Here is a 12,313-nt window from a genome sequence, read left to right as displayed (position 1 = left end):
AGAAATGTTAGTCACATTAAAAAAAAACCTCTTCGGTTTCTCAGTTTCTGATGAGCCATCACCAAATGTCAGTCACCTGCAATTAATGCCTGTTAATAAATCATTAATAAAAGGTTCTACAATAACCCGTCAGGTCTGCAGCCGTAAATGTTAATGATCAGTTTCTAAATAGATTAGGGTCCAGATGTCCTGCAGCTGTTCTCCAGCAGATCAGCGGTCCAACAGTCCAACGGAGACGTCTTCCTGATGAATTCAAGAGATAAAAAGACAAAGTGTCTGCAGGAGGAGGAACCTCCACAACCTGGCAACGCAACAGTTAATGTCTCATACCTGATCTATGAAGCATTAGTAAATGATTTATTAACCATTAATGGTGTATTAGTTACAGTTAATACAGCCTTTATAAATTGAGGTTTTTTATTTTTATTCTTGTCCTCTGGTCTCTGTTTAAAGAGAGACCATGATCTCAGTGAGTCCATCGTTTTAAATAAATTATTAAAATAAGGAGCAGATAAAACGTTTGGGGGAGGTTACCGACAGCAGCCGCCAGGGGTCGCTGCCCCCCACCCCCCCACCCCAGTTGCATGCCGGGTAGCGGATGATGGCTGCGGGCTGTGCGGAGGAATGAAGCAACTGACCGCTGCCTGTTTCCCTGCTGAACCCGCACTCTCTGCGGCCTCAGGTGTTTCAGCAGAGCGGAGCTGCCGGTGTTACTGAGCAATGAGGTAAACATCCCGCTACTGCCGGGCAGGGATAAAACTGGTTTACCCGGGTAGAACCTGGCTGGTTAGCAGGCTATCCGGCAGCGCTGCTGGGAGAAGGGCAGACAGATGCTAACATGGTAATAGGCTAACAGACTATAGCCGACAGCAAACTTAGCCCAGTTTACACTTACTCTATTTTAACTTAGTTTTAGCATGTAGCATCAGTTAGCTTCACTGTCATATCATGTTTGAGTGAATTCATCGATAAGCTACTGTTAGCCTTGTTAGCCGGGGTGCTAACTGACAGCCGGCTACCGTTAGCATGTGAGTACGTCACTTAAAGCATGACGTCATTATAGTTCTATGACATAGTAGTGACGTATTTCTCACAGTGTTAGCATCTAGCTGGCCGGTTAGCCGGCTAACTGTAGCCTGTGGTCTGAGGTCAGCTGACAGGTCGGGGGGGGGGGTAGACCGGGAGTGTGTAGCTGTCAGACTGAAAGTTGATCACTTCTGATTCAGACGTATTTATCTGGTAAAAATCTTCAGACTGGTTAAACTGAAACTTGGTGGCTCAACAAAGTGATCTGAACTCAAAGTTGACTTACTGGCTTTTCCGGAGCTTTCAGTCGCTCATCAGAGCTGGACATTTGAAAGCAGCAGGTGTCAGTTGATCCTGGAGGAGCATCGGTGCAGTGTCTTATCCTCAGTCACTCAGCGATTAGTCGATTAACCCGTTGCCAGAAAATTAATCTGCAACTATTTTGATCATCAAATGAGTGTTTCTGTGTTGTTGTTGACAGTAACTGAATCTGCTTGGGTTCTGGACAGATGGTCGGACAAAACAAGACATTTGGGAACCTCAACAAGGAAAAAACGTCCTGTTGTCATTTCGCTAAACGCAGAAACAAAACTAATCTCAGCTGTTTTGTGTAACGAAAGATAAAACTTGATATTTCAGAATCCTGCTTCTTCTGATCATGTTAATAACACCTTAATTGGTGGTTTTAATTGTGATTTAGGGACCAATTACCAAACACTGACTGTAATATAAACTACAGTGGTTAAATATAGAACCCAAACTGTGGATGTCCTGCTGAACTGAAGGGTTTTAGGAGTTTCACCATATATTTTATCTCTGCTCTGGGACGTTTATTAACCCAGTATACTCCTCGCTGGGAGGGGCGGGGCTAGGGCCTGTGCTGCAGCTGCACAAGTTAAAACAACACAGTGAAAATAATATTCATTCTACTTTATTATTCAGCAAATATACAGTAATGTCATAAATCACTGATGTACTGCACTAGGATGCTCTGAACCTTAGCTGGTTGTTGCTGCAGGTCAAAGAATACGGTGTAACACCAGCGGTCGGCTGAGGCCGAGCACTCTTCCTCCTGAAGTTGTCAAAAATAATAAGGTCTTACTTTTACATGCTGGACAGTTGATAGATATTTAAACAAAGGGCCTATTGACATTTCACAGTTGTTCAGTTGACTTTGGAGCATTTGTCACGTCTGTTTACGTCATCAGTCTTTAGTCAGAGAGGCGACAGAGACTAAACAGAGAACGGAAATTAAAGATTCGATAAAGGATTTGTTGGCAGCAGAGCGTAATGACTCCAGGTATTTTACTACCATGGAACCAGATCCAAAATGGAACTGGCTACCAGAACCATCACTGATCTGCAGATTTTATAATGAAAATAATCGTTAGTTGCAGCTCCAGTCTAGAGTCATGTTGATTCTGAGCGGTTTGTCACAGCTTTTGGTTTGCTGCCGTCGTTTTTCCAGCTTGTGGCGCTCGCCGCGTAAACGGTATGTCACTCATGTTTCCAAATAGCTTGTTCGAACAGCATTATACTGAATCAGAGCTCAGTGTTTCAGCTTAAGCCAAATCATTGGAAGGAAGTCTATGACAAGAGTCTGTGTGTGATCCTCCTCCTTCAAACTGTTCAAACTTTCAAGACCACCAGCACCACCATAAATTTGATGGGTTGGAGGTGTTTCTTCATTTGTCAGTGTAGATTAAGGTCATTCAAATCAATAAGAGCATGTCTGTCGTGGCTCATAACACGGTGGTGGTTTGATGGTCCTGTGTAAACAATGTGGACCTGGCTGTTCCAGCTTTCCAGTTGTAAACCCTCTGGATTCTGAACATCCTTACCCCTTTCACCAAGAAATAGTTCCAACAAGAAGCAACTCCCCGTAAAGCCACAAACTCTGGGTTTTTCATTTTTGTTTCTGTGCAGATTAAACAAACCAGACGCGACATGTTAATCAGTTACGTTTATCTTTCCAGCTGTTGGCAGCTGAATTTTTAACTTAGGACAGAGCCACATCTTCTTCTTCTGCTTCTCTCTAGGAGTGGTGTACTGTTGCCTCCAGGCGTCCTGGCTGTTGGACTATGCTGTGTTTGTCCACTGGGTGGCGCCTCCTGAGCCGAGCTCACCATCTCCCTCCCTGCCGCCCCGGCCCCGCTGCTCAGTCTGTCGCCATGTACGCCACCCGCCTCTACAGCACCGCGGGGGGAGGAGGGGGAGGGGGAGCAGGAGGGGCAGGGGGAGGAGGTGGGGTTAAACAGGGGCGAAGGTCTGGGCTGCCTGTGATCGAAGCACCCCACCCCCCTCACCCCCACCTCCCCCATCACCCTCACCAGGCTCCACCTCCCCCTGCCTACCCCTTGTACCAGGGCCGTCCCGACGCCCACCGAGGAGCACACTTCCACCACCACTACCACCCCCATCCTCACCCCCACCCGCAGCCCGCCCACCTGGCTCCACCACCACTGCCTCCACACTACCAGCACCACGGCCACTTCCATACATACGGAGGGGGGGCTCCAGGTGGAGGGGCCGCCGTCCCCAGCAGCAAGAAGAAGACATGGAACTTTATCCATGAGAAGATGAGCTACGACACGTTCTTCACCATGAAGCGTCTGATTGAGCGCTCGCGGCGGCCTGACGAGGTGCTGCGCTGGGTCACCCAGAACCCGGCCAAGATCTCCCACAACCACTACCCCGTCGCCCTGCAGAAAATAGGACAGCTACTGCAGGCTACGCCACCGCCACGAACTGGAGGGGACGACACTGAGGCTTCAGGGGGAGGAGGAGCTGAGGGGGGTGACGGACGTCAGATCCTTGAGCATCAGGACTTTCAGACTCTCTGTAATGCTATCGTCAACGACTGCGCCAAGTTTGACAACTTCAGCATTGTCAACTGTTTGTACGCCGTGGCAGCACTCGGTGAGTTGATGTGTGATCGTGATTATAAAACAAAGAGGGAGCAGGTAGAGATCAATGTTGGAACGATTAGTTCGCTTTCACTGGTCTCTGACCGTTTAATGGGCTTTATTTCGAGGAGAAACTCCCCTCATGTGAGGTTCCACAGGTGTGTCTCAGTGTATATGCATTTCAGAGGAAAGTTGCTGTAGCCTGCCTGAAAAGTTGCCAGATGATGTCATGCCTTAATAATCACGTGTGACATAACTGCTCAACAGCTTGCCTACATAAAAGATAGAAAACATTTTCACAAAGTTAAGTTTAGCTTAGCTGACTCTTAAGTCGCTTTTTTTATTATCCAAGCTGCTGTCATCTCATCTGCATACATTCAGGTCTTCCCAGCGACTCTCAGGTGGTCCAGGTGTTGGAGGCGGAGTCTCAGTCCAGACTGAACCAGTTTAACCAGAAGGACGTGTCCATGGTGTTCAGCTCTAGTATGAAGCTCCACCCGGGAAGCCAGCACCCCCTGACCGAGGCCTGCCTGGCCGGCCTGGAGAAGAACCTGGAAAGAGAGCGCCACCCACAGACACTGTTCCTGCTGCTCTCATACTACAGACTCAAGTGGCGCTCGCTGCAGCCGCAGGAACCCACTGCGGCTGCAGGGGGCGCTGCGGCCACCACTGCTAACAACAACAACACGCCTCCAAACCCTGAACAACTGCTTGCCAACAGGTGAGAAAAACCCCTTTCAGCGTGGGTGTAACGAGAGGAGCGGGTCATGTGTACACCTTGATGTTAACTTTATTACACTGTATGAGGGTGAAACCCTCACCTTTCAACTTAAAATTACACAAATGTACCCAGCAATGAAGATGTCGGTAAGGGATTTTAACGAAAGGTAACCGTATCGCTAATTAGTACTAACCGTCAGTCTGCGTGTCTGTCTCTAGGAAGATCTTGCGTCTGGTCAAACACACTCTGGCGAGTGTCAGTGGTGTTCGTGACCAGGAGATGGCACTGCTGGATGAGATGTTGGCGGCGTGCGCTCGAGAGGCGAGCAACAAGAGTCTGGAGTTGATCTTCAGCTCTCACCTGTTCTACCAGAACAGGCAGGAGAGGTTCATCAGCAGCCTAGCCGGTAAGGTTTGGAGTTTGATCGCATGTTTATTGAATCTGATCACGATCAGCTTTCAACCTTTCACCGCCGACCACACAACGGACCGGGTTCAGTACCATTAGTTGTCCAATGCCTGAATGTTTTGGCCATTGCCTATAAAAAAAGAGTTAGGAGCTATTGAGATTCTTTAGCATCTGGCATGAGTGAATCCAGATGTTGTCTCAATTAGGAACCAAATGCAAAATGCTGTAGGAACCCAACCTCCCTGTGTGACCTGTTGGTTGTTGCTCTCTGTCAGAGGAGTTGCCAAAGAAGGTGGACAGCATCACTCCCTACACGATGGCTCTGATTGCCAAATACATCGCTCGCCATCGACTGAGAGAGACACGACTGCTCGACACCATCGCAGACTTCCTGGTGAAGAAGGCAGAATACCTGGACAGTAAGGTAAGAACAGGACAGGTGGTCATGTGGTCTTAAGTACTTGTGTACAGGAATCAGCAGGAGTGTTCATCTACTTCCTCAGGTGATCCAAAAGCTGGTGTTTCCATTCAGCAGGATGAGTTATCGTCCGTCCAATGAGCAGCAGTTCTTCTCTCGGTTGGAGGAGGTGGTGGAGCTGAAGGCGCTCAGCTCTCCGCTCGCCACTGTCAACATCCTCATGTCTCTGTTCCAGCTGGGACATTTTCCCGGCCTGGTGCTGCACCGAGTCTTCTCCTCTGCCTTCATCAGCAACGTCACCAGTCAGTACCACAGCACAACCAATAAAACAACATCTCTGCAGCCAAAGAAAAAACATAGTTCAACCAGTAAAAATCATCACGCCAACCAGTAAAGCAGCATTTTTTTGGTCAACAAATCCCCTGTCCGTCCCCACAGACAGTCCATACGCTCTGATTGTCCGGAGGTACCTCTCTCTGCTGGATGCTGCTGTGGAGTTGGAGTACCGCGAATACACCGGACCACGACTGCAGGATGCCCACAAGGTCCTGATGTTTGACCATGTCCTGACTGCCGATGAGGTCAACCGCAAGTACAGGTAACACACACTTGTATACACACAGAGAGAAACCTGTGCACACCTGCTGCTGTTTTAGAGCTACTCCATTTCAAGAGTTGAAAAGATGTTGATAGGTATCAGCATGTTTTCAACTTTGTCAGTTTCCTCTCAAAGGAATTAATTCCAGCAGAACTTGATCTGCATCAGCAGGAGTCACTCCTTCCCAGTTCTCTCTCACTGGTTCTGACTGTCTTCTTTGTAACTGGTTCTGGCCAGTTCAGACTAGCTTGGTATGGATAGTTTTGACAGGTTCTAAACTTGGATTGGGTCAGTTGAAAGTGGTTTTGACTGGTTCTGATCAGTATGTCTTCTGTCAGTTATAAGGGTCTGGTGGCTGAGGCCTTGCGTCAGCTGGTTGGAGAACAAAACTACAAACAGGATGAAGTACTTGCCCCGGGATACTACACAGGTACTACACACTGAAGACTACACACAGGTATTATACACTGAGTGCTAGGTCTGTAGTCAACCAAAGAAAATCCAGATAATATTTGACTGAAATCGTAGCTACTCTTCAACCAATTGATTGGTCACAGGAGGAAAAACAAAATCTGCATGTTATCTCTAGATGAAGTAAATCGGCCACAGTGCACCGAGTGAGCCTAATTAGCCTAAATGAGCATTCGCAGCATATTAAATCATTTTAACCTGATTATTTTATACTGAAATGGTAACAACAGGCTCAGAGCCGACCAGCGAGCACCTGCCCATATTCACATTGAAACCAGAACTATATAAACTGGTGCATCCCAACGCAGACAAGGGACCCTACGGTTTTTAGATGATCTGCCATGTAGGTTGTTGAGCTGTGATGTGCAAACTGCTGTTAGTAAAGTTTGTTTTAACAAAATGCAGCCAAAGCGACATCTTCTTTGACAGAATGTCAGTAAACATTCAGTAAACGTTCAGTAAATGCTAAATAAGTTTGGCCGAGCAGTCTCCATTGGGTTGGGCCAGTTCAGAGGTGTGAAAACTGAGGTGTTTTCACGACTTTGCCCCCCCCACTCCCTTTAACAGGTGGTCTGTTCCTCCAGCCACCGCAGTAAATAATGGATTAATCCTGGAAGGCTGTTGATGTAGCACTTTCCTCCTTATGAAAGTAACATCGGCGACTGTCCAGCCAATGCGAATTTGGTCGGATGAGAGCATATCGACCAACCGGTCGACTGGGAGACTGGCAGACTACAGCCCTAGTTTTTACTGCACTTTGTCATACTTTACATCTGAATGTTGTAACTTGATTATCACCTGCTGTCTCCAGACTTTGTGTTGTGGATGGACAATTCTGGTCGGGTTCTACCCATCAGGACAGGAGCTGGTCTGGCTCTGAGCATTGTTCCTCCGTCCTGTGTCGCCGTGGCATCCAAGCCGACTGATGGTGCGGTTGCCGTGGTGACTTCAGAGTTCCAGAGGTTCTCTCCATTTGCGGCACTGGAGGAGGGTGCTGAGCAGCCATGTCAGGTGGCCGAGGCGATGGGTGGGGCCATGGAGGCCAGGTCCTTCCTGCCCCACCACATCCGCAGCACAACGGGTGCCACGGTGTCCTCGGGACCCCCTCGGCCCGGAGCTAACGGCGGCCACTTGGACTATGGCCCCTATTATGTCCCCGCAGCAGAGTACTACTCCAGTCTGGCAAAGGAGCACTCACTGGAGAGCCAGGACAGCTCCACGCTCAGCAGCCCCCCCTCTGATGGCCTGGCCCCGCCTCAGGGACCTGCAGGGGCCGCGGCCCCAGACTCACTCTTCCAGTTTTCCATCGGGAAGATCCTGGAGGACGAGGGCGGCACAGGGGCCCCAGGGAACCAGGGGACAGACTGTGAGCTGCCAGGTTTCTACGAGGGCGTGACGTATTCTGAGGGGTCCGGGAATGACAGAGGGCCCACATCATCGCCACAGCTTCAGCCCCCCGATCGACCAGATCCTGACACCCTCTCAACAGACCAGAGACAAATCAGGAGGTCAGTCCAGTGTTTCCCTCAAGTTGAGAATTTCCTTGCGCTGGTGGGCGACGCAGCATGTGACTCAGTTTAGAGGGGGAGAGTGTAACTTACTTTCTGTAGCTACAAGTTACAGATTTTCCCTGAACACCTCACATGAAGCCGATCCGTAGACACTACAATTAACCCATGTCCCCCACTAGCTAGGCGGCTTCACAGAGAAGCCTCTAGTCCCCACTCAGCCACTGCAGCGCACACAGCTCAGACAGGTGAGTGGGTTAGGCGTTAGGTGTAAACTGAGTGGTTCTATCTACCTGGTCGGGTCTTTATCCACCTGGATGGGTCGCCCAAGTAAAGCCCACCTCATGGTCTGAGTGAACCTGAATAAACCTAGCAGAACGCGTTGTCTGTCTGATGGACTTCACATCGTATCACGTATAACACAGGTGTCACGATATGTAAAACTTCACCGAGTAAGTGTGTCTGGTCTCTGCAGGGTCATCATGTCCGTCAATGATAAGTGGCATTACTGCCACAACTCTGAGGTTCTGGTCGGTTCTCGGGCCATGAGAGACCGACACCTGAGGCTGCTGGGATACATCATCCTTCAGGTCAGTTGCTTTGCACAACTCAAACACCACATATTTATATGTTTTAGACCCAGAGAACTAGGGATCGCGCATTCTTTCAGGCTCTCTTCTGAATTTTCCACCTCGTCTCCTTAGATCCACCTTTTATCTTCAGGCAGACAGACACTGCTGTCCTATTGTTTTATTTTCCACCGCTGATCTGGATGTCCTACAGCTTCTGGAGGATCCCAAGGTGTCCCGGGACAGATGGATCTATAGTCCCTCTAGCATATTTTTGGTCTGCCCTGGGTTAGGGTTGGGCGATGTTCTCCATAGTCAGATCTTCCTTTCATTACCCTGTGAAATTGCCAAATATCCAATATAATCTCTCGGAGGTAGGCGCAAAACTTGTCTCTCTCTGTGGCTCCGTCTCTCTCTCTCTCTTTCTGTCTGTCTGAATTAGGGCTGAAAGAAGCAGCCAACTGAGAAACTGATCTCTGCCCTGCTTCAGCAGACTAACAGCACAGGTCTTTGTTTAAAAGTCAGTCAGCTGTTCGGAGTTGGCGTGTGTGTGTGTGTGTGTGTGTCGATTGTTATACGTGGGGGATGCTGATGTGGCACTAAGGCAGGGAAAGTTGAATTAAATATCCATTTAATACTACTACCAGCCAGATATCGTCTTGACATTGGCAGAGACATCGGCTATCGGCGATTGCTCTGAACAGCATCAGTCACCGAGATCATGGTCTATAGGCCCGACCCTACCTGGGGTCTCCTCCTAGCTGAGCATGCCCAGAGAAGCTCCAAAGACATCCTAGCCGATGTCTGACTCTTTTAAACATGATGGAGCAGAGGTTCTCTGAGCTCCTCCCAGATCTGACCTCACCCACTGCTGCCAATGAACCGGCTTGGCCAACCGAGCCAGAGTCCTTCTTGAGTTTGTTGGTTTCCTTCACCGCTGGTGTCCAGCAACACGTTCTTTGGTTGCTGCCCCAAGTCCAAGCATTCGCCTCCGCAACGGAGGCTTTGAACATGGCCCGCTCTTGACGCCATGTCCGAGCCTTAACTGGGATGCAAGAAAAATTACACTGAAAGTGGAAGTTGGAGACCTTACAGACCAAGTCCGTCCAGCAGCTTCCTCACCAACCGATTTACCTGATCCTCGTGTCCAGCCTCGCAAGTGGTGGGCGCACAATGCGTTGCCCCCATGGCACAGCTTTGGGATGAGTGGCCTGGCCATCAGGTGCTCACCTGCCAGGTCCAGTTCCAGGAAACTTTAAGGTCAAGACTTTGTGTTTTGTCATCTAACCAGCTGTCAGCAGTCCGTCCTGTAGTCAGCTGGTTTAGTTGACAGCAGAGTTATGACAGAGTTCTATGGGTTCACAGGTTCACTATGAGTTCAGTGCCGTTTTTGGTCATTGCCTCCAGCGGCTGTTGCTCACTGAAGTCCAAAGTCCAATGCTAAAACCACAATGTCTCCTTTTAAAGTTCTGTTTCTACACCTGTTCAGTAAACAACTTATAACACATAAATCAGACAGACTCAGAGGCGCTGGAGGGTGGATTTCTCTTTTAACGGAGCGAGGCTAAATGTTTCCCTGCTTCCAGTCTTCCTGCTAAGGTGGGCTAACAACACCCTAGACCAGCGGTTTGTCACATGACCTTTTGTCTTTCTTGTCCCCTCTCAGCTCCCGTACCACGAGCTGGAGAAGCTGAACGGCATCGAGGAGGTAAAGCAGTACCTGCACAAGAAGCTGCTGGATGTCCCACTATGACGCCCTCTGTGTGTGTGAGTGTGTGTGTGTGTGTGTGTGTGTGTGTGCGTGCCTGTGTGTGTGATTGTTTGTTTGCGTGCGTGCGTGTGTGTGTGTGTGTGTGTGTGTGTGTGTGTGTGTGTGTGGAGGTCTGTAGTAGGGGGCAGGGGTCAGCAGTTTGTTAGCACAGCACTCTGAACAGCAATGTCTTATCTATGAGGATTCATCAGCACATTATTGTCCTGTTCATTGAGATTACAGCTGCAACTAATGATTATTTTTATTGACGATTAATTTTCTAATTATGTTCGTTATTAATCCATTAGTCCATAAAAGCTCCACTCATTCTCTGGTGTCAGTTTTCTGTTTGTCTGTTGAATACACATTTGAAGACGTCACCTTGGACTGTGAGAAACCAAGATGGACAAGATTTTTATAAACCAGATGAGTGATCAGTTAATCAGAATCATCAACAGATGAATAAATGATGAAAATAATGATCAGTTGTAGCTGAACACTGAGCATTAAAGTGCAGGTGGACTCACAGACTCAGTAACACCTTAGAAGGACCAACCCGCCACTTTCCAAATCAATCATCGCCGTCTCGATTCATATTCTCCTGTTCTATGAAAATCAAGTTTAACTTGCCGCAGGTGAAAACCCACCATCAGGGCTGTAAAGTTTGCGAGTCCAAGCTCTCTTAGCAGAACCCCACCAACGTCAACCAAAGTCTGTACACTTTTCTGAACATTTAAAAGTTTTTTTTCTCTTATTGTGATGGTCCGGTGCCATGTCTGTTTTTCTGTTCGAGGACTGATGAACTTTTTCATTTTTAGTTTTATTTTTGCCTTAAAACAGCCAAAATATTTATTTCCAAAAAATTATAATCAGCTTTAAAAAAATCCATCGTGTATAACTGTAGAATGTAAACTCTTCTTAATTTCATTAGGACCCCCCCCCCCCTCGTTTACAGAAATATGACCGAGGACATGACCTTAGTCAAACTTGGCTTTTTGTTAAATTAAGAGTGTTTTTGAAAACTCTTTGTTGAGTTCAAGGACCCTGAGCTCTGAAGACAGTCAGCAAACATGAATGTTGTAAATCAAAGCTTCTGTATTTTAAATTTCTCACATTAAAAATGTTTTGAGCTTCCTCGAACGCACCATCAGTGCTGCTCTTACCTGTGCAGGTGTGGCACCGCTTTGATTTGGAATGTGGTCGGCAGAAAGTGAAAAAACAGCAAACTGGTCCATCAACATGTCCTCGTGTTTGCTGAGAGCAGGCTGTGATCTGATTGGTCGCTGTGTGGATGAACAAACATTCTTTTTTTCAGGGTGGGGTTTGGGGGAGTCCCTTTTTATAATGTTTGGTAACTGTGGTAACGACAATGACGATGCATGTGTGGGACTATATAAAATCAGATGATGGAACTGGGAGTTAGTGGTTTTTTTCTGTGAAGAGCAGGGGCCGATGGGTAATGTAGTTCTGAGTGCACACGGCTGTCCAGCGGAGGGGAGGGGTGAGTGTTACCACGGTAGACGTGGTGTGTGTGCCAAAGGCCCGGAGGATCCCTTCGGATGATGTGTGGGTGATTACTGTCGGGGTCAAAGGTCAGATTATTTATTTGTGTATCAGGTGACTGATGGACTGATGTTTGAGGGGAAAGAAGCTTGTTTATATTCTATAAATCTATTAATTCAAATGTCTATAAAACCTGAAACCAAACTGAACGAGACTCTGTGTCGTTTTTAATCAACCTTTATTATTTTAACTTACTGACGTCCCCCTCGTCACACTGAGAAACAAGCCGCAGGTAAATCTCGGCCACCAAGACCCACGTTAAGTCCAGGTCAAGTGCAAAACTGACAAGTCCCGAGTTAGAACCGCTGTTGAGCTGATGTCCTGGTGTGTTTGGTGTCGTACAATGAAATCGGACAACAGAACTGAGAAAAAGTG

The 12,313-nt window shown here is 47.9% G+C and overlaps 1 protein-coding gene across 1 annotated transcript; it reads left to right on the top strand.

The window, feature by feature from the left end:
* Positions 1-3,302: 3,302 nt before the first annotated feature.
* fastk (Fas-activated serine/threonine kinase) lies at positions 3,303-11,325 on the top strand (the record flags this gene model as incomplete). Its single annotated transcript, XM_040146162.1, has 10 exons — positions 3,303-3,945; positions 4,314-4,653; positions 4,872-5,059; positions 5,337-5,485; positions 5,565-5,781; positions 5,918-6,077; positions 6,416-6,507; positions 7,360-8,056; positions 8,532-8,646; positions 10,292-11,325. Coding segments are annotated over 10 exons (2,688 nt in total), but the record flags the coding sequence as incomplete, so codon positions are not given.
* Positions 11,326-12,313: the final 988 nt, after the last annotated feature.

This window comes from Xiphias gladius, chromosome 15 (genome assembly GCF_016859285.1).
Source record: "Xiphias gladius isolate SHS-SW01 ecotype Sanya breed wild chromosome 15, ASM1685928v1, whole genome shotgun sequence".
Classification (NCBI taxonomy): Eukaryota; Metazoa; Chordata; class Actinopteri; order Istiophoriformes; family Xiphiidae; genus Xiphias; species Xiphias gladius.
The sequence above is the reverse complement of the archived record's forward strand: the minus strand, read 5'-3'. Positions and strand labels throughout refer to the sequence as shown.